The 23,376-nt window shown below is 38.4% G+C and overlaps 1 protein-coding gene across 6 annotated transcripts in view; it reads left to right on the forward strand.

Annotated features, from left to right (window-relative positions):
* The window catches only part of LOC149228817 (zinc knuckle (CCHC-type) family protein), a 271,885-nt gene that overhangs the window by 222,774 nt on the left and 25,735 nt on the right, over positions 1-23,376 (forward strand). For 5 of the 6 annotated variants that reach the window (XR_016247897.1, XR_016247896.1, XR_016247898.1 and 2 more), the window contains exon 5: positions 19,959-20,091. The exons of the other annotated variant lie outside the window; for it this stretch is intronic. Coding sequence is in view for 2 of the 5 variants with exons in the window: in XM_089378382.1 (XP_089234508.1) it covers positions 19,959-20,091 (133 nt within the window). In the remaining 3 variants the exon portion in view is untranslated. The remainder of the gene's footprint in view (positions 1-19,958; positions 20,092-23,376) is intronic. 6 annotated transcript variants of the gene reach the window in all.

A 23,376-nucleotide genomic window follows, 5' to 3' on the forward strand; every position in this document is an offset into this window, starting at 1 on the left:
AATTTATGTGGCTGGTCAAAAGGAAGTTGAGATAAGTCATGATGTCACCTTCGACGAAAATATGGCCCCCAGGAAGACCAACAACCTTTCTATCCTAAGGAAGGACAAAGAAGCTGACACAGGAAATCAGGGTGAAAAAGAGGACGAAACGATGCCTGATGTTGACGAACCTATGCATCCTATTGATCCACTCCCTCATGAGCCTTCCTCCTCCAACAGGAGACCCTCATGGCTTAGGGAGACTCTCGAAGATGTTGAGAGGCACATTACACCAAGGGGGACTTTATGTGAAAGCAAGAAGCCGAACAGGTACCAAGGATATTTGACCGCCATGAGCACTATCATTCAAAATGAGCTTTCATCATTCGAAGAAGCCGTGAAGCAACAAGTATGGAAGGATGCTATGAATGAAGAATACGAGTCAATTATGAACAATGATGCCTGGGTTGTGGACCCTAGACCCCAGGACAATTTGGTTGTCACTTCTAAGTGGCTCTACAAAATCAAGCATGGAGCTGATGGAAGTGCAGAAAAGTTCAAGGCTCGCTTTGTTGCTCGAGGTTTCTTTTGAAGGAAGGTGTAGATTATGATGAAATATTTTCACCTGTTGCCCGATACACCAACATCCGCTCAATCGTAGCCCTTACTGCCTCGCAAGGATGGAACCTTCAACCTACATCAGATGGATGTCAAGACCGCCTTCGTGCATGGTTCAATGAAAGAGGAAGTCTATGTGGAACAACCCAAGGGGTTTGAAGTACATGATCAGGAATCTCATGTATGCAGGTTGAAGAAAGTTCTCTATGGATTGAAGCAAGCACCCCGAGCTTGGTATGAGAGGATCAATAGGTATTTGATGAAGCTGGGATTCACTAGAAGTGAAGCCTATCCAAACCTTTAATTTAAGGTTGAAAATGATAAACCTCTCATTCTGGTACTTTATGTGGACGACCTCTTTCTGACAGGTGCAGACCCTCTCATTCACAAATGTAAGAGGAAGTTGGCTTCTGAATTTGAGATGAAGGACCTAGGGCCGATGCACTATTTCCTAGGGCTAGAGGTCTTGGAAAAGCTAGGGGAATCTTTCCTCTCTAAAGGAAAATATGTTGTGAAGATATTGGAAAGATTTGGGATGGTGGACTGCAAGCCTGTGACTACTCCGATGGAACTTAACTTTAAGAAGTTATGTGGTAGTGTTGCCGGACCTCAATTGGGAAATGCTTTTGATTATCATCAACTCATAGGAGCACTGATGTTCTTGGTGAACTCCCGTCCGGACATATGTTTTGCAGTTAACACATTGAGCCAATACATGGTTGAGCTTCATCATATACATTGGATTGTCGCCAAGAATCTTCTAAGATATCTTCGGGGCACAATCACTCATGGACTAAGATACAATGCCAGAAATGTGAGGCTGCATGGTTATTCTGATGTTGATTGGGTTGGCAGTGTGGTGGATTGCAAGAGCACTTCTAGACATTGTTTTTCTTTGGGTTCTGCTTCGATATCCTGGATGAGAAGGAAGCCAAAAATCGGTTGCCTTGAGCAACGCCCAGACCGAATACATAGCTGCTAGTATGGCCTCCTGTGAAGCTATCTGGTTGAGGAAGCTCTTCAGTGAGTTGTTCGGACATGTGCTAGATACCACCGTGATATTCTGTGACAACCAGAGTGGGATCCAATTATCAGGGAATCCCGTGTTTCATGATCGCTCCAAGCATATAGATATCAGGTACCACTTTAGTTGGGATATGGTGCAACAAGGAGTAATAAGGCTCCATCACATTGGGACTGATAAGTAGGTCGCCAATATTTTGATAAAGCCCTTAGGGAAGGTCAAATTCTTGGCCTTTCGAGAACGACTTGGAGTCGTGGAGAGACCCTCTTATGAGGGTCCTGTATGATATGGACATTGAACTCTGGGAGCTCCGGGGGGCTTGGGGTACTACTTGGAGTGGTGAGCAACCATAGGGTGAGTGGTTCAGCCTTCCCCTGATGGCTTGTTGTGTACATGGTGAGTGGTTCATCCTTCCCCTGTGATACCCCTTGGCGACATGTGAGCAGGACGAGTGGTTCATCCTTCTCTGGTTGAGACATCCTAGCCATTCAATCTGGGACTCATGGGAAGTACCTCTCATTGGGCCAATAAGTAGGGAAATGAGGATAGGGACCATAGTACTACTAATGGACGCATCGTGTACTACCGTACTCCCTATGCTAGGATGTCCGATATTGATCTGGGATCAGTGGGAACTGACTTCGGGTCAGTAAGAGTGGTATGAGACACTCTTTAGATTGGAACTGGCTTCAGGTCAGTAAGAGTGGTATGAGACACTCTCTTTTGATTGGGACTAGCTTCGGGTTAGTAGAGAATGGTATGATATATTCTCGATCACTTCTTCTTCTTCATAGTTCAGCAGAGCAGTGCGTGGATGGCAAAGATAGTACAGATTGGCAGATAGATTAGCAGGTGGAGTTCTCCCTAGTTGAGAGGGAGTGTTGAAACTGGCATCTAGCGACAAACTCCACATGGGTCATCTTATTTATGACAACTAATATTTTTATTAGATTCATCTCTCCGAGAGGTGTAGGATTGATCTAAATATCATCTGATTCTAACATGTACAAATGAAATTATGAATTTATTTTGATTATTGATAAATTGTCAAGGTCGGCCAACAAACTCATGTAGGCTTAGAAGCTCAACAATCACATCTATTCATCCTCAACAGTTGCCTATAAATTCAGGATGCCTCCTCTTCATTTCGACACACTCCACTTCTCACACATCTCTCTCTCCTCACATGATTGGGTACAGATTTCTGGGCAGCTCTCCACACGTGCGAAGGACTGTACTTTTCTGTTACAGTGATTGCCCAACGTTGACTGAATTTATAGAAGGCTGTTTTGACTGCGTTGACCATCTTTGACTACGGTTTTGTGTGAGGAATTTCTGTTTGGGAAGGCCGCAATTCTGGGGGACGAAATCCAAGGTTGTTTGACCTCTGTTTGACCAACGTTGATTGTGGTTAGGGCTAACCACAGGTTGACTGTTTGACCAGACTTTGACTGGGCTAAATTCCACTATTTTGAGGGTTGTTTCATCTTGTTGTTTGGAGGCCGATGTTGACTGAAGTTGATCAAATCTTTGAGGGTCAAATCTACCCTGTTGACCAATGTTGACTTTTGTAGTTAGGGCTCTTTTGTTGCTGTTATAATTATCAAATTATCTCTCTGCTGAAATATTGAAGACTAAAAGAAGATTTGATCAAGGGTTTCCCCACATTGGGGTTTGTTTCTAGCTGGTGCCACATCTTGTGTCCTCTTGTCTTGGCTTGTCTTCTACTGTTTATGTTTATGTTCTATCAACATTTTACTTACATGTTTATGTGATTGCTAAACTGAAATTTATATTGGGCTCATAAAGAAATTGAAGTAAAATTGCTCTAAAGCATAGAACATACCATTGTTGCCTAAAATTAACAGTCAAGGATCATGTGATCCCACATATTGTTGAGAAAGACACAACAAAGGAAATGTGGGAGGCCTTGACCACATTGTATGAGGCAACTTCCATTCAGCAGAAGATGTTGCTTGAGTGTCAGCTAAGACAGTTTCAGATGCAAAAGGGAGAAGAAATCGATTCCTTCCTTCTCAGGTTGCAAAGGATCTGTGACTAGCTAACTTCCGTAGAGGCTACACTAAATGTTGAATTTATGGTCAGGACTGCCCTGAATGTAGTCACTGAAGACTGGGAAACCTTTGTCCAAAGCATCTTGGGCAGGGCTTCTCTTCCTAGTTGGGAGGAGATGTGGGAAACTCTTCGACAGGAAGAGATCAGACGGTTGACCAAGGCGGGGAGTATAAACAAAGGGATCAGAATCAAGGAGGAAGAGGAGGATGCGACTCTTGCATCAGCGGGACAGTAAGGGCAACAAAAACGAATGAAGAAGGATATATCCAAAGTCAGATGCTTTAGATGTGCAGAAATGCGTCATTTCACCACACAGTGCCCTCAAAAGAGAATGGCAAAGAAGATAAGTCTAACTCAAAGGCTGCTTTAGCGCAAGTTGACAAAGAGGACGATGATGATTGCTCCATGAGTGCTCATGCACCTCTAGAGAAGGGGCAAGGCAATATTGAGCTGTAGTTGGGAGGACTACAGTAGTGGGTAGGATCCTTGAAGTGCCTAAACTCTTGGATCATACATGGCTACAGGAGCCCTTAATGACAGTAGCAGAATGATGGGAGTCAGTTGGTGTGAGGGATGATGGAGCAACAGTGGCAGAGCTAGAGTACCAAAGTCTGAAGCAACGCAATGGAGTGTTGCAGCAGCTGGTGGGCCCCAATATTGCATCAATAATGCAGCAACTCCTGGAACTCCCTTCTTTAATTTTATCAACCCGGTGGTTCGTAACAAACTTGGAAGCGATGGTGCTATATGCATAAGTACTAGCTCTTGCCGCGACTGTCACTTGATCAGCTGGCACAAGTCCGCTAGGAGCTTAAGCCAACTTCTATGAGCTCTTAGAAGAAGCTTTTAACTGATGGATGAAAGCTAACTCAAAGGAGGCTAATCTACTTGCAGAAAGAAACTAAAAAGCTGAATGGAAATGCAAACCCTAGCAAACCCTAGTTTTACCAACTAGCCCTACTGATGCAAGAAAAATGATGAAAGCTACTGAAAAAGATGCCATTGATTCTTTGGAAGGTTAAGTGCATGTGTCTAAGCTACTTCTAAAGTGAAATCTGAAAAGAAACATCTTTTTGTATTTTTGAGTAAGTTGGCAGAATTATTATGCATGTGCTTTAACTGTTTTTGACTGTGCAGAGGTGGATTGGCGAAAGGAAATTCTTGCAGGAGGTTGGGAAGGTTAGAAGAGGGCCTAAGGGGTCCCTAGCACCCTTTCAAAGAGTTTCACAGTGATCGGATCTCAAGAAACCGCTTTCGTGAGCTTCTACAGGAAGTCTGCAGGGGTTCTACAGGATGTACTGTAGCTTCTACAGGATGTTCCGAAAGGGAATTTTGAAGGGCTGATGGAGGAAAAAAGGTGAAGAAGTGGGTATGGAGGTGAGATAAGGGTGTGAGGAGGTCTAGGACTTGGTGAATGAGGATGAGGAGTGGTTAAGGCGATCGGATTTGGTTCAAAGATAAGAGAAGCAATGTTGTGCAAGAATGTAGGAACTAGGGCAAAGTGAGAAAACGTGGCAAATGAGAGGCAAGAATCTGAGTTAGAGGACGAAACAGGTTGCATTGATGGGGTAAGGGTAGGAGAGGAGGTTTCACAGGTGCTTTGCACGTTATTTTTCAAAACTAATCAAACAAAGACTAAGAAAACCAAAGATCTAGCTACTTTAACCTAATTTGACCTAGAAACCATAAGCATGATGAACAGAAGTTTATTGGCAGCAAATCATGTAAAACAACTATGGAAACCAAACAAGAATGGATCTAAGCATGTAATCACAACTGGTACTAACTTTTGCAACTAAGAATCTAACACTAGAAATTGCATGAAGAAGCAAGAACAACGTTCTTGTAGCAAGGACACCTTGGTCTCAGCTCATGGTCCCGAGGAGGGAGAGGTGAGATCAATGGTTGCTTGATGGCCTTTTTCAAAGATATTTTCTGTTACCAACCTGTTAAATCAACCTGAAGCATGAAAAGCTACTTTAACCATCAAGAACAACGTAAGTAACAAAGCAAGATTTTAATCTAAATAGCAGAAATTATTCTATCAGCAAAGACACATAAAAGTACACAAAGGAGGTACTAGGCACTTGGGTTGGGCCCAACCCCAAGAGCTACAGCCTCCTAAGAGAGATTAGAGCTGGTGCAAAGCTGGATTCATCTTTATTGAGCAAGAAATAATAGTTACATCCCAAAAACTGTCCACAAGAAAAAGCTTGAAAATGTGTTGAAATGCAGAGCTAACCTACTACCTAAAAAATGACTAAAATCGAACTGCCAACTAACTAACTGAGCTGAGGCCCTAGGCCTTCTTATTTATACAAATTGAAGACCCCAACAGCTCTCCTAAACTTTAGGAACTCAGCTGCCAAAACTTGCAGTTAACAACAACTTTACTAGCCCTTGCTCGGCTGCCCTTGTGATAATCGATGTGGTGGCCCTTGAACTCCGAGCTGGTGGTGGAGAATTTGAGGTAAGAGCTCATAAATGAAGGGGACTCCTTCCTACAAATCCTCTCCACAAATTTGGCTACCAAGTGCTCATTTAAACCTTTGATTTTGTCTCAAAATTGACTAAAACTCTGCATAAAGCACACATTAGACTTGTTGGCATAATGACTAACCCAATTCACTCTATTAGCATAAATATAATAAAAAACATGCAATAAACTAATGATAATGGTGGATTAAGTCAAATTAGGAGGCTGAATGAGCGCATATAATTACTCATTTTTGGGGCTCATCAGCAGCGCAGAAGGCACAAAGCAAATACAACAGCAGTGCAGTAGCATTAGAGGGTCAACATAGATTAGCAGCAGAGGTAGCTTCAACATTAATGGGCATCTAAACTGACCAACATGTTAGCTTTTGGGTGGCTTTTTAGTTTCTTACTTCTCAGCAACTGAGTTGCAGTGCAGCAGTTAGCGGTGGCAATGCTATGGGCATCATGATGCAACATATTGAGAGGGAGCTGCAGTACAGATGCAACAGTGACAATGGCAATATCATGGTCAGCAATATAGATTATAGCAGCGCAGTGGATGAAGGGCAGCAGGTCGAGCATCAACAACATAGAGGACCGATGCCGTGGATCAGTGTGATACTTCTGCGAGGAAGTATTGCAAGAGCACATCTCTCGCTAAGAGGGAGTGTTGATTTTTGGGTAGCATCAGATGTGCTCTAGATCTGAAATTTTGTGGAGGGGTTAGAACACATGAGATCTTCAAGACCCAGAGATCGTTTAGTGAAATTCCACCCGGATTGTATTTTATTAAAATAATTAATATTTTTAATGGGGTTCCTAAGTCTAAACTTAGGAAAATTAAAATATTAATGGGTATTAATGAAAATATGGGTGAGAAGTTTGTAAGAGACGAGGATCAAGTCTAATTTAATCTTAGTTGTTGATTAGATCACTGCCATTGATTATTCAATAGGAAAAGCATAAAGGAAGGCTTGGGGTCAGTTGGAGAACACACACAGTGAGAGCAACACTTGAGCTAGATCAAAATTCTGGGGCGTGGTTTGTTGAGAATTTCAGAGTGAGCTTCTAGTGTAGAGAGGGGCAGTTCGGCAGCAAAAATTTCATCCAAGGCTGAGAATACATAACAGAGAGGCAGTGCAACATCAGGGAGTGACAACACAACTCTAGGAGGGTGACACAGAGGCTGGAGGGATGACACAGTCACTTAGAGGCAGCGCTGGGGTTTCTGTGAGGCAGATCGGTCATCAGTTTAGTAGATCGATTTCTGAGCTCGGAAGGTTCACTGGGGGGTTGACGCAGCTCCTAGAGGAGGTGACCCAGTTCCAGCGCAGAGCTAGTAGCAACCATCACTGAACAACACTAGGGACAACGCAGTCACTTGTGGGGTTTGTTCATCTAGTTGCTGGATCTGCCAAAATATCTGTCTCTGGATAGAGGCACTTCTGCTTGGTTTATTCTTTGTTGGGTGAGCCAGATGTAGCACCCTAGTTGTATTCAGAAATCTATTTAATAATAAAACCCCCATATCTGCTGCACTAATTTTCCCACACTGGGTTTTTCTGGGGACGTTTAGTCTAAAAATAAGTGTGTCCTTTATGTGGTTGTCTCATTTATTTTTTCAGTACTTGATCTGTATATTGGTGTAGGTTGCGATGTATTTGCATTAATATTTTCTGAATATTTTTGAAAATAACTTGTTAAAATGAAGAACACAAGTAGGTAATGCAAATTAGTTTACTGTAGTAGGATTTTTGATTTGTTAGATTTAGAAATTTTCACACTAAATGTGTTTGTTCTGGCCATCTTTTTCATTTTGTGGTGCATCTACTTGTTGAATGTGGCCTATTATGCTTTTACTTATCTTTTTAGCTACATCAACCTCCCGAGCATCATTCCAGGCCCGACCCAAGGTGTGGGCAAGGGGAAGAGGAGGCTAGCCCTATGTGGACCCAGTGGAGGAATGTAGACCCAGGTGGGACAAATAATGAATGGGGTTTGTTGTCGAATAAAGTGTCTAGGCATTGCAACAATGCTCAGAATTAGGGCTGTACTCTAATCCTTACTTCGTTTAGACTCTTTCCTAGACAAGTCAAGGGGGTTAGTCCCTGAGGTGAATGAATGAGGATAGCTTATGAAACACATGCTCTAGGAGATTTAAAGATGGACAACTTAACGAATGTAAATGAGTCCTGGTTAACTGAGATGAATAGATTAAACATTAATACAATCAAGATACAACCACAAGATAGAAATGATTATAAACCAGTGCTTTTATATTCAATTAACCAATGACTAAATAAAAACATTTACCTAGAGCAATTTGTAATGTGGCAAAGCGACGATCATGAACAATTAAGTGTGAATGCTCAAAACTTTAACATGCAGGATATTCTAGATTTAAAATAATTTTCATTAAGAACTCAGATCTAGAAATTTTTTTCAATAGGCAATATAATTTTTTAAAACATTAATCGCACTAGCCAATAGAGAAATCACTTACCATGAAAAGGACACAAAGGAACTTTAGATGAACAATTTAATTATTCCTTAGGAAATTAATTTAATGTGATAAAATGAAGAGATTAAATTTTTAATGTGACAAAAGTAAATTAAAAAGGTTAATAAATCGAAATTTTAATGGGCCATGGGCCACATTAAATTTTTTAATTTATTAGCGGAAGTCCTCTTTTAATTTATTTCTTTAGTAATCACAAGTCACAGAAATGAAGATTTTAAATATTTTAGATTTTTTTTTTAAATTTCAAAATTTTTTAGACTTTTTTTAATATTTTAATGTTTTAGATTTTTAGTGTTATAGAACTTTATTTTTTTTTATTTTTTAATGTTTTAATGTTTTTTAAATGTAAAAAAAAAATCAAATCACAAGTTAAAAGAAAATGAAAAAATGTAAAAAAAAAAAAAAAAAAAAAAAGCAACAACCCAAACAAAAAATCGAATTTTGAATTAAAATGAATTTAACTAAAAAAATCGAACGTAAATCTAACTTGACTCATAACAATACAAATGAAAATAAAAAAAAGAAAAGTCGAATGTTGGGTTTGTGTTTATGCAGGTGTGGCGGTGGAAGGACTTCGGACTCGATAAAGGGAAGAGCTGGGACGTTGTAGTGAGGAGAGGAGGTTGAATGTAGCGATTGTTTGCAGGTCGATGGAGCAATGGTAGCACGCAGGAATTCGTGGCTGCAGATGGAGGGTTAGGAAATGAGGGTTGAGGAACAGAGGGACGCGAGAGAGATGGAAGGAGAGGATCCTGTGGGCAAGATTCGATGGCAGCTTTGGAGAGGGAAGGAGGGGAGAGGAGGGCAGCAAGAGGTGGATGCAGCAGATGGAAAAGACACAGACAATCATCACGAGGGATTTGCATATTTAATGGAGAATGTAGGCATCAACAAAATGCTGTGGGCCTTCCTAAAAAAATTTCAAAATTTTTGCAGTAAGAAGAATAAAAAGAAGAACCCAAGGAGCATTTCTGGGCAGCCAATGATAGCCTCAAGAAACCCAAAATAAACCCAGAAAATCGAATTCCACATCAATATATTTTTATGCTTCAGATTTATCAGTGAAACCCTTGGACTGTAAAATGTCTGAATAGTATCCCTGGAAAATTATGTTGATAAACTCCCAATGATCTAGATCCTACCCTCTAGGGCCTAGATCTGGACTCTACACGGATTTTTTCCTCAGATCTATAGCTGCATGACAACAAGAAAACACCCAAACGATATATACAATGATAAGAAACTAAAACCCGAGAAAACCCAAGTCAAAAACCCAAAATAATTTACAGATCTATGCACAAGAATGGTAGATCTATCAAATTTGAGGAATATGAGTCCAACTCCGCTCCCAGATATGATAATCTAAGGCTCTCAACAGCCAGATCTATCAATTTCTCACACAAAAATTAAATTTTAAAATTTTAAGGATTTGCTAGCTCGAAACCCTTTGTGCATCACCAACAAAAAATCTTATGATAAGCCTACGATTAATTTTATTGGGCTCTTTAGAAAACATAGATCGGGAGTTGGTTGGTCCAGCTAAAATCTTCAGCTAACGCCTGAGAATCTAAAATCAAGATTTTCCTGCAAAACTCAATCCAGCCATTAAAAATAGAGCGAAAAAATAATAATAAAACTTAAGACAAATAGAGATACCTGCTATTACGTTCAAAATTTAGATTATTACTCAAACTTCAACAACTGAGCAAGATACCTGTACTCAAATCACTCTTTAGAACCTATCATCAATGGCTTTAGAAAAAATTATGCATGAAGACAACACATCTTATAGTATTCCCATGAAAAGTAACACCAACAAACTTAACCCCAAAGTCTTTCTTTATTATCCAGGAAAAAGATTACATAAGAGCTTTTCACTAAGCGCATGACTCAAAGGTCGGATGAATTGACTGACGAATGACTCCCTATTTAAAGATAAATCCTCCAACAGCTAGTTCGAGTGATCCTCGTGAAAGCAATCTCGACCGTTGATGAAGATTAAAATTCCTTTTAATCTCATCCGTCGAAATATTTAAATATTTGGGGAAATTCGAATTTTCCAATTAAATGCATTTTAATTAATTCAAACATTAAATTTTTGAGTTAATTTCCCTAAAATTTTGACCTTTGACTTGACCCTAGGGATCAAAGGTTTAAAATTTATCAAAATAATTAATTTACTTTAGTCCCTGGGCCTCCTAAAATTTAATTTTTAAGGACCGACGAATTTTGCCTTTGGAGAATTTAAATTTACTTAGGGCCTAGAATTAATTAAATTTTTGGCTTAGTACTTTTATTTATTTTTTGGCCAAAAAATTTAATTAATTAACCTATGAGGGTATAAATTATGTTTCCCAATCCTCAAGACACTTTACATTATGATTTTCATTTTTTTTTACATGATAAGGGGGAAAACCCATTTGTAATAGATCCTCACAGACTACTCATTTCAGCGACACAAATATAATCCAACAGACTAAACAATGTGTAATAAAATAACCTAACCAAATTGTTAGAATTATTTACAAATCAATTTTACATAGACTCGATCTAGAACACTAGGACTTGCCTAAGATCCCAGCAACAAAATCCATTTCAGCTTTGGGGTAAGACTAGAGGAAAGTTCTGCCAATCACTCAAAAATGGATTGGTGAGACAAAAAACCTATCAGAATGGAGATAGTCACTAGAAAGGTAGGTTTACCCAGGTCATACATGACACGGGTATGCTGAGATTATTTACATTATACACATGCAGAAAGGGTTTACATAACATTTTGGAAGTGAAATTGATGATGATAGTTGTACGACACGAACAGATTGATCAAGCGCTATACCTTTTGCGAAAAAAGGGGGTGTACTGCTATGGGTCCTTGACACGTAATGGTCAACATCTAGCTCTACTTTGGGACACGTTGCTGCACCGGAGGAATGTGAGAATCTAGAATCTGCATCCACACAACACGCAATATAACATAAGTAGCGTCCATCCAAAAATCATCATATAACATTAAGCACAGGAAAGATATAAGCTCTTCATTTATTAATTATCCTAATAACAAGAAAAACATCTACCTACAAAAATAAAATATTGAAATAAAAGGGTGTAGAGTTAGGAATACAATACAAAGGATGCCCCATGGCATCAGATGCATTCAACGTAGTGGATGCTGAGCATTTGCCTACTTTTAGGCAAATCTGTTGGTTGTTTCTCAGATGTGCCATGTCCAATCTTGCACACTGTAGGACATTTTCCTATCCGAAAATCAAGCTGCTTGCAACCATCAGATGGATCAAACACTTTCTCATTCTCTTTCTCTTGCGTCTTTTCTTTGTGACAGGCTGTGATGTTGATGATGATGCAATCGGCGTACAACTTCCTTCTTGATCTGAAAAACACTTGTATGGAAAATTTGGAATGTTCAAGACTTCTGTGACCTATGCTTCTTTATGAACCTGATTTGTTATGACTGGTGGATCAACCATGTGAACATCAACTTGATTCTTATTAATTTCCATTTTATTCGGGTCACCTTCAATTAGCCACTTTTCAATGGAACAATTGACCTCCTCATAATAAGATGGAGCTTGCTGCAGCAGACAGGGAGGCTTATGATTTGTTGATGTTTCCTTGTTTTTTTCATCCTTTGACTGATGCTGAAATTTTTGTACCTGTAACTTTTCCATTGTTATGGCATCCATTTGGTTAGAGTGTTCCACCTTCATAGCACTGACTTCCTTGGTATGGATATTTGACCAGCTTCCATGACCTTTATAATTTTATCATTCTTTGCTTTCATGCCCATGAAACCGTTTTGCATATAGTTTATCTCTTTCTTATGATTTGCATGCACGGTAGCTAGCTGATTATTATAATCGAATCTCATGATGGTCATTTCTTCATCCATAGTTGACAATTTGTTCTGAATCGAACTTATTTCTTCTTGATAACTTGCTTCCATAACAATCACTTGATTTGAATGATTAAATTCCATGATCGTCATCTTTTCCTCTAGGGCTAATAATTTGCTTTGCATAGAATTAATTTCCCTGGCATGATCAACTGTTAATGTTGTTTGATTAAGTTCCATATCTTTAATAAGTTGAGCCTGATTAACTTCTGCATTCTTCCTTACTTGAGCCTGATTTAACTGTATGTCTTTAACCATTTGAATTAACTCCTTGAAATCATTTTCAACTTCTATAGTTTTCTTTACTTCAGCTTTTTCTTTGACTTTGTCTTTATCTCCATATTTATCTTCAAAGGCATCAATGATTGATTGTAGAGAATCAAAAGTGTTATTAGGGAAATTAACATACCAATCAAAAGCATCTCCAGATAAGGTAAGAATGAAAATCTTCATCTTCACATATTCATATTTAGAATATGGGAGACACTTGGTTATACAGAGGCTGACATTCTAAAGGCGAGCTGACATTCTAAAGGCGAGCTTCGGCAGTGAATAACATTGTTACCTTGAAAATGAGGAAATTCATTGACGAAGTCACCAAAAAAACGAGGATAACCATGCAGAGCTCCCTGAATATTAGTAAAATCAGAAGGAGCAAACAAGTCATAATCCATGATGATCTGATTAACGGGAAAAACATGGGCCAAATGGATATCAGAGAGAGAGATCCCTACTCAAGAAAATGAAAACATCTACAAGAAGCGAGCTTCTGGCAGAAATTCTTGTAAGAAATGGAAGAAGTGGAGTCGCCACTTGAGCATGAATATCTCACAAAGTTTCCAAAGGCGAAATTGGAAAGTTAGTGGATGGAGGCAGATGGATATTCAGGGAGAGCTCTTTGTCTGGGAATAAATGAATGAATAAGTGGAGTCGCCACCCAAACAGGAAACTAACCGGAATGTCCAGGTGCAGAAAGTGAAGATGAGAGGATTAGATGAGAGATGACGAGAGTTAGGATGAAGAGACGAAATGACGTCAGAAAAATGAGATGAAATGCCGTAAAGCCAAGGTCCAATAAATTGGTCCTTGGTGGCAATGCCAAGAAGTGTTTCCTTTGCCGACTCGAATGAGAGATGAGAAATGAGAAGAATGATGAAGAAATGTCGATGAAATGCCGAGAATAAATATCCTCGACAACAGTGCCAAAAAATGTTGTGTCGCTTGATGGGCTAATGAATGGTGGAAAAGATGAGATTATTAGAAAAATGTTGTGAGGATCAAGGACAAAAAAACTCTATCCCTGGCAATGGCGCCAAAAAATGTTGTCGCACAAAGTGTCTAGACACCGCGACAATGCTCAGAGTAAGGGCTGTCACTCTAATCCTTACTCGCTTCATTTAGACTCTCTCCTAGACAAGTCAAGGGGGGTAGTCCCTGAGGTGAATGAATGAGGATAGCCTGTGAAACACAGGCTCTAGGAGATTTAAAGATGGACAACTTAACGATTGTAGATGTGTCCTGGTTAACTGAGATGAATAGATTAAATGCTAATACAATCAAGACACAACCACAAGATAGAAATGATTATAGACCAGTGCCTTTATATTCAATTAACCAAGGACTAAATAAAAACAAGTTACGTCGAGCAATTTATAATGTGGCAAGGCGACAATCATGAACAATTAAGTGTGAATGCTCAAAACTTTAACATGCAAAATATTCTAGATTTAAAATAATTTTCATTAAGAACTCAGATCTAGAAATTTTTTCCAATAGGCAATATAATTTTTTAAAACATTAATCGCACTTGCCAATATAGAAATCACTTTCCACCAAAGGACACCAAGGAACTTTAGATGAACAATTTAATTATTCCTTAGGAAATTAATTTAATGTGTTAAAATGAAGAGATTAAATTTTTAATGGGACAAAAGTAAATTAAAATGGTTAATAAATCGAAATTTTAATGGGCCATGGGTCACATTAAATTTTTTAATGTATTAGAGCAAATCCTCTTTTAATTTAATTCTTTAGTAATCTCAAGTCACAAAAATGAAGATTTTAAATATTTTAGATTTCTTTTTTAAATTTTAAATTTTTTTAGTTTTTTCTTTTAAATTTTAATGTTTTAGATTTTTATTTTTTTAGAATTTTTTTAATTTTTAATTTTTTAATGTTTTAATGTTTTTAAATGTAAATAAAAAATCAAAATCAAAATCATAAGTTAAAAAAAATGAAAAAATGTAAAACAAAATAAAATAAAATAAAAAATAGATAAAAAAAAATCGAAAAGCAACAACCCAAACAAAAAATAGAATTTTGAATTAAAATGAATTTAACTAAAAAAAATCAAACCTAAATCTAACTGAACTCATAACAATACAAATGAAAATAAAAAAAAGAAAAGTCGAATGTTGGGTTTGTGTTTAAGCAGGTGTGGCGGCGGAAGGACTTCGAACTCGAGCAAGGGAAGCGTTGGGACAAAGCAGTGATGAGAAGAGGTTGAATGTAGTAATTGTTTGCAGGTCGATGGAGCAATGGCAGCACACGGGAGTTCGTCGCTGTAGATGGAGGGTTAGGAAATGAGGGCCGAGGAGCAGAGGGACACAGGAGAGTTGGAAGGAGAGGATCCTGTGGGCAAGCTTCGTTGGCAGCATTGGAGAGGGAAGGATGGGAGAGGAGGGCAGCAAGAGGAGGACGCAACAGATGGAAACGACACGGACAAGCAGCATGAGGGGTTTGCAGATTTAATGGAGAATGCAGGAAGCAACAAAACGCTGTGGGCCTTCCTAAAAACATTTCAAATTTTTTGCAGTAAGAAGAATAAAAAGAAGAACCCAAGGAGTATTTCTAGGAAGCCAACGGTAGCCTCAAGAAACCCAAAATAAACCCAGAAAATCGAATTCCACGTCAATATATTTTTTATGCTTAAGATTTATCAGTGAAACCCTTGTGAAAAATTTCCAGATTTAAAAAAAAATTTAAACCCTTGGACTGCAAAATGTCTAAATAATATCCCTGGAAAATTATGTTGATAAACTCCCAGAGATCCAGATCTTACCCTCCAGGGCCTAGATCTGGACTCTACACGGATTTCTTCCTTAGATCTGTCGGTACATGACAACAAGAAAACACCCAAATGATATGTACAATGATAAAAAACTAAAACCCAGAAAAACCCAAGGCAGAAAACCAAAAATAATTTAAAGATCTATGCACAAGAATGGTAGATCTATCAGATCTTAAGGAGTATGAGTCCAACTCCGTTCCTAGATATGATAATCTAAGGCTTTCAGCAGCCAGATCTATCAATTTCCCACAAAAAATTAAATTTTAAAATTTTAAGGAGGTGCTAGCTCGAAATCCTTCGTGCATCACCAACAAAAAATCTTATGATAAGCCTGCGATTAATTTTACTGGGTTCTTCAGAAAACACGGACCGTGAGTTCGCTGGTCCAACCGAAAACTTCCCCTAACACTTGAGGATCTAAAATCAAGATTTTCCTGCAAAACTCAATCTAGCCATTAAAAATAGAGCGAGAAAATAATAATAAAACTCAGACAAATAGAGATACTTGCTATTATGTTTAAAACTTAGATTATTATTCAAACCCCAACAACTGAACAAGATACCTGTACTCAAATCACTCTTTAGAAGCTATCATCAATGGCTTTAGAAAAAAATTATGTATGCAAACAACACATCTTACAGTAAGCCCATAAAGAGTAACACCAACAAACTTAACCCCAAAGTCTTTCTTTATTATCCAGGAAAAAGATTACACGAGCTTTTCGCTAAGCACATGACTCAAAGGTCGGTTGAATTGACTGACAATTGACTTCCCATTTAAAGATAAATCCTTCAACGGCTAGTTCGAGTGATCCTCGTCAAAGCAATCTCGATTGTTGATGAAGATTAAATTTCCTTTTAATCTCATTCGTCGAAATATTTAAATATTTGGGGAAATTTGAATTTTTGAGTTAATTTCTCCAAAATTTGGACTTTTTACTTAACCCCAAGGATCAAAGGTTTAAAATTTATCAAAATAATTAATTTACTTTAGTCCTTGGGCCTCTTAAAATTTAATTTTTAAAGACCGACGAATTTTGTCTTTGGAGAATTTAAATTTACCTAGGACCTAGAATTAATTAAATTTCAGGCTTAGGATTTTTATTTATTTTTTGGCTAGAAAATTTAATTAATTAACCTATGAGAGGATAAATTATTTTTCCCAACCCTCAAGACACTTTACATCATGATTTTCATATATTTACATCATAAGGGGAAAACCCCATTTGTAATACACCTTCACAGACTACCAATTTCAATGACACAAATATAACCCAATAGACTAAGCAATTTGTAATAAAATAACCTAACCAAATAGTTAGGATTATTTCCAAATCACTTTTACATAGACTTGATCTAGAACACTAGGACTCACCTAAGATTCTAGCGACAAAATCCATTCCAACTTTGGGGTAAAACTGGAGGAAAACTTTGCCAGCCACTCGAAAATGAATCGGTGAGACAAAAAACCTACCAGAATGGAGATCGTCACTAGAAAGGTAGGTTTATCTAGGTCGTTACATACATGACACAAGTCTGCTGAGATTATTTACATTATACACATGCAAAAAGGGTTTACATAACATCTTGGAAGTGAAGCTGATGATGATAGTTGTACGACACGAACAGATCGATCAAGCGCTATCCTTTTTGCAAGAAAAGGGGGTGTACTGTTATGGGTCATTGACACGTAGTGGTCAACAGGGTTATAATGAGCAGATGATGAGTGATGTATGTGGATGAGGGAGCAAGACCATGCAACCAAAATCAGAGTTTCACATGAAATACCATCCCGAGAGGCCAAAGGTCAATAAAAAAGATCTCACGAGATTAGGGCCCAAGGGTAACATCCAAAAGAGGTCTAGGGGACAAGAGCACAAACCTATCCCATTCTTTCGCCAAATCCCCCCATTAATTCATGCCCAAAAGTCTCCATGAGAAGTAAACTACAATACTGAATTACCAAATGACAAGGCATACCATTAGGTTTGGGAGGCCCACCTTCAAACATATGATTATGACAAATGGGTGAGGCATCACATGGCTAGCTCAGGTGGTGAAGAAGTGGCACACCGAGCTAGTTGGTGGCTGTAAGAGGCCATTGGCTGCTGGTTGAGGACCATCATGGAGAAAATGTTTTTCCTAAGGATATTAGCCACAAAATGGTGGGTAACATGAGTGAAGGGTACATTTTTAGAAGGGTCATGATAAAGGTTTTCGACAACCACTGTCACTAACATCAAGGTACATAGAGGGATTGGTGCTCTTGACGAGTTCCATATCCTAGTACATGACAATATCCAATGGAAACATTGCAGACCCCCCAATCCTGAAATCCTAAAAAATAGATAAGTCTGTTGGATTTTGAGTGAGATCTAAAATTCTAGTTTCTCCGTATGAAATCCAATGAGGTCGAAACCATTCTCAAACATCACCATGAATTGCATATCAATACTAGGGCCATAGGCTTGATCATTAGGTTGTCCCACTAAAAAATTATTGTTTCTTTGAAACAAATTTGCATTTGGAACGTGTTTGCATAATATTTTGTTCAAAAAAAGCAAGGGAGCGAATTTTTTTTTAGGGAGCACACTCCCAAAATTCGCTCCCTACTCCTGTAGCAGTCCTGTCTACCACTGGCTGAGAAACTTTCTCTCCATCCTTTTGGAACCCTTTCTCGGCCTCTGGAGATGAAACTCAGCTTCTCTCTAGCAAAATCGAATTGCCTCTAGATGCTTTTGCGCAGCCCCTGCGTCAGCCTCACTGTGACTATCTCTGCCTCTCTGCAAATGCACTCGCTGGATCTGGTAAGCTTCCTCCGATCTCATTGTCTTTGAGCCTCTCTATCTCTGCTTCCTTGCTGAAACTTGAACTCTCCCAGCACTACTAGCTATCTGGAAAATCGTACTCCAAGGAAATTGAACTCTTTGTGGTTCTCACAAGTGTGTTCTCCATGTACCCATCGACTTCTTATAATCCTCTGTTGGACCTCTAACGGCCAAGATTAAAACTTAATTAAGGCCCTAGACTAATTCCCTGTCGATCTGTGTGAGTTTCTAGATAATTCACATCTTATCTCAATTAATTCTGATTAATTAACCCTTTTCCTTAAGTTTAGACTTAAGAAATAATTAAAAATGGGCTAATAATCTAATTGAGACACTTCTATTTGGAATTTCCAGAAACGATTTCTGGGTTAAGGAGAAGTCCTATATTCTAGCCTCTCTACAAAGTTTCGAGACTAGAACACCTCTGATGCTACAGAAACTAACACTGGGATCATAAGTCATGACTACATTAAATATACTAACATGTCCCCTTCAACTAGGAACACAAATAAGTAAAGTTGGCATAAAGGGTCTTTGATCAAGTGAAAAGTACACCCCAACCTCCCCCTTAATTTGCAATCGAATAAAAACTATTTTTCCCTTGAGAAATCATTTTGTTGTATATGCTGCTTCACATGTAGTTCCTTCCAAAATGCCTTCAAATTCTTCTATGCCATCACTAATAGTTGCTCTTTCACGGTTTTCATGAAATTGGTTTTTTGAAGCTTTCCTACTTGTCTGTTGGAACTGCAATTCTGCCGGTTGGATGTTGTTTATAGTTTTTTCTAGCTTCTTTGCATTCCTTATTGAACCGAGGGTTCACCAAGAAACTGTTGGGGTCTCCATTTCATTATTCATACTTTTAGGTTTGCAACTTGCTAGAGACTAGATTAGATAGCCTCCATCATCTCTTCACACCTTTCATTGATATTCCTTTCTGCACTCTTAAAGCTTGGCTGAATGGTGATTTTCTCTGCCCTTCCTAAATATTTCTTCATTCTATTTTGCTGATTTCTGTCATTATTTTGTCTTGATATCCACTTCTCAAGAAGTCCCTTTTCCATTTGATTTCCACAAATAAAGGGTTGTGGTTTGAAGTTGTTTCTTCGTGACATTTACAGACTAAGTGTAAGAGCTGCTCTAAACTGCTGGTTCGAATATATAATAGTCTACTATTCTTTGTCCATTATATGTGAAACAGGTGGCCTCTCCTGAATCTTGCCAGCGGGCTGTTCCATTGCATATGAGCAATTTTAGTTTTTTGCACGTGTGCATGATTTCCATTCCATCGTGTGTGTGTGGAGGGAGAGAGAGAGAGGGAGTTCTTCTGAAATATAATATTTTTAATGCTGATATACCTGTTTCAAGTATATCTTCCGCCTAGTTTCTTGAAGTTATGGACACTTAATAAATATTGACCTGACTGTTATAATGTTATTGGTGTTTACATGCAGCTCTCCTCTTAATGTTGTTGAAGATGAAGAGATTGATAATTTGGAGATTGAGTTGGCCCCAGAGAGAAAATCAAAGCGTATATATGCATCCCCTCCCCCAGAAGTTAGTGCAAAGATTAGCCGTACTTTGAAAGTGAGTTTTAATGCCATTGGGAAATTTTGCATTTAACTGTACTGTTTTCCATTTCAAGAACAAATATATATATTTACTTTCTCCCCAATTTCTAAATGGCTATAACAGTGACATTCAGGTCATCTGGTCTTTGCTACCTTCATATGCTAACAATATATGAGAGCATTTCTTAAGGTTATTTTCTGTTCTGTTCTAACGTTCCTTTGTAAAATTGGAAGCTTTTGGTTACACTAGTCTAATCAACAGATTTGCTGATTAGATTTTCTTATGTTGTCATAAATGGTGTATTGTATCATCATCATATTACATCATTGTGATCATGATCTAATCAGTCGAAAATGGATGTCAAGTCAGCGTGTAGTTTCTCTTAATGACAGGTTATTGCTAGTTCCATTCTGATTGAGTAGGTATTACTAATGATGAACTCCTATACTCGGGTTCAGTTGTCGTTTTTTAATGATAGACTACAGTTGTCACAACTTTCTGATTTTTTTATATATAAGTAATGATGGAACTGATATTGTTGGGTTCCCATAGGCTTCCAATTTCATTGTCTTTTATGAAAGCAATCGCACTCTTAAAGAGATAACCCTTTGAAACTGGATTTATGATCAGACTGGGGGCAAAACCTATTGTTTTGATGATCAGAACTAGTGCTTTTCATAAACATGAGGACACTGTTAATACTCACCATTTTGGTGTTTCTCTTATCTTTGGGTGATGTCCTAATCTTGTACTAAGGAGAGCATTGTGCACTTCCACCCTCTCCATCTCATTGCCATTCTTAACTTTCAACCCTGATGGGTCTAGACTCTATACCAAACTGCTCATGCAGTATAATTCATTTTATTTTTTTTGGCTATTGTTGTGGGATGGTAAGAATCTAGTGTAAGAAGAGTTTGAATGGCAAGATGATTTATAAGATGTAGAAAGTTAAGTGATTCAGGCATAAAAGGAACTCAATGTTGAAATCATGAAATGATTGAAGTGATGACTTACACATAATTGTTAGGAAAAGATCTTTGTTGGCTAGAAAGTTCTCTGGAAACAATTCTGTATGCATGTCAAATCGACATGGTAAATACAAGTGTGATTTCACCCAGGATCAAGAGACCTAGATGTGCCACTCATAAATTTGAAATCCTAGCTATGGCAGCCCTCAAAAGAGAATGGAAAGCCCTAGCCAAGAGATTACACCAACAAAATCCTTCAATAAAAACATTGATTAGAGCAAGATGAGGGGGGGGGGGGGGGGGTTCCATGTCAACCTTGATGTCTTCTTTTGGGGAAAAACTACCCTTATATGAAGATGATTTCAAGAGATTTGTACCATAGTTTTAAAAACTGGAATTGGGTTTTGAACCAACCACCTATCTAACCAGGATTCAAACCAGAACTGGATCAAACTGGATCGAACCTGATTCAGTGCACCAGATTTGAAAAAAAAAATACATAAAATAATTAATTTTTAATAAAAAGGTTTATTTTTAAGATTTCAAACAATGATTTCAAAACATTAGAGACAAAATATGCAAAGTTTTCTCGTCTATATACCATGTAAGGGTGTATATATCAAAATGTCACAGAGTGCAATACATATCAACAACAAAATACATAATCAATGAGGCTCTAAGTGACATCTAGAGTCCAAAAAAAATGCTACAATTGGGCCACTAGCCTACTACAAATCATTGATCAACATGATCACTCATGAAACTTGTTACCACAAAATCTAGCAAGCCTTGTAGAGGGAAACCCTACAAGGCAAAAAGCTAGACTAAGTGCTAACGATGGGACGATGACCCATTGTCATCACAGGCAAAGTCCCCTTCTCTTTACAGACTTTCATTGATGGAAGGAGTCTTGGTAATAAAATAATCACCTTTAATGAATATTCTAAGGTTTGAGGTGCAAGGTGATGGATCGGGACCTCCCAAGGAATGCTCAAAGTTATGATAGAATGCTTCAAAAGGTACTTCGTTTCCTATGAGAGACCTATAAATGGATTGCACAAGGCCTAGTGTTTCATGAATTATCGTGGATGAAGGAACTTCCAAGATCAACACATTGAGGAGAAAGGGTTTCTTATGATATACTTCAACAAGTACCAAGTACATACAAACCTCAAAGAAGTCCCTAGGTTGAGGAAACACTAGTTAGGGTTTCCCTCTTAGGGCAATGCCTAGGGCAAGAGATTTTATGGACGAATCCAAGTGGATGCCCACCAAACTTTGAGGTCGTGTAGTCAAGACAAAACCCTAAGCTTGATGTTTAGGCTCTTGGGCTCCCACAAAACCTCCTCCTAAGCAATTCACTCTAAGCCCTAGATAGCCATCCTACCTTAAGAGGACCAAAATTTAGAGAGGAGAATTTATGGTGAAGAATTGGGTTTGACCACTAAGGACATGGATTAGTGCCTTTTCTTTTGGGCAAATGGAGTCTTAGGAGGCTCAAGATGAGCTAAATCGTCTCTAAGGAGGCCTAAAATTGATGCCCTAGGTACCAAGTTTAAGCATTTACCCACTTCAAGAAATATTGGAGTTTTGTGGAGAGTACAAGGATTTTCCTCCCCTAGGAACATTCATTACCTGCCATACATTGAATAACATATGCAATACTCAACTAGAAAGCTTTTTTAAATTAATTTTCAACAATTAGGGCACAATTTAGCACGTTCTAGAAGTAGTGTATCCATACATTAAATAAATTCAAGAGAAAAATTTCACCAACATAGTGTTAGTTTTTGTAGCATCGGATGTGTTCTTGCCACGAAATTTGTTGGAGAGGCTAAACTACATGAGATCTCCAAAACCCAGAAGTCGTTTCCGGAAATTTTGTCTGGAAATGATTTAATTAGATTATTAACCAGTTTTTAAATATTTCTTAAGTCTAAACTTAGGAAATATGGTTAATTAGTCAGTATTAATTAAGTCAAGGCGAGAATCATCTAGAAACTCATACGGGTCGATCCAAAGATGATCCTAGCCATTGATTAAGTTTTAATCTTGGCCGTTGGTACTCCAATAGAGTATTATGAGAGGAGGTCGATGTGGTGATGGAGAAAACACTCAAGACACTTGAGCAGATTGATTTCTTGAGTAGCAGCAGTAAGTTGCCATAGAGAGCCAGAGCTCGAAGCAGTGAGTGAGGGCAGAGACAGTGAGGCTGGAGAAGACATTCCAGATCCAACGAGCGCGACAGCTTCTAGAGGCAAGTTTGATTTGCTGAGAGAGAGAGACATCTTCAGTTCCAAAGGTTGGGAAGGAGTCCCAAAGTGTCGGAGAG

This window comes from Pinus tabuliformis, chromosome J (genome assembly GCF_031772625.1).
Source record: "Pinus tabuliformis cultivar Carrire ecotype Pingquan chromosome J, CPIR1, whole genome shotgun sequence".
Lineage (NCBI taxonomy): Eukaryota > Viridiplantae > Streptophyta > Pinopsida > Pinales > Pinaceae > Pinus > Pinus tabuliformis.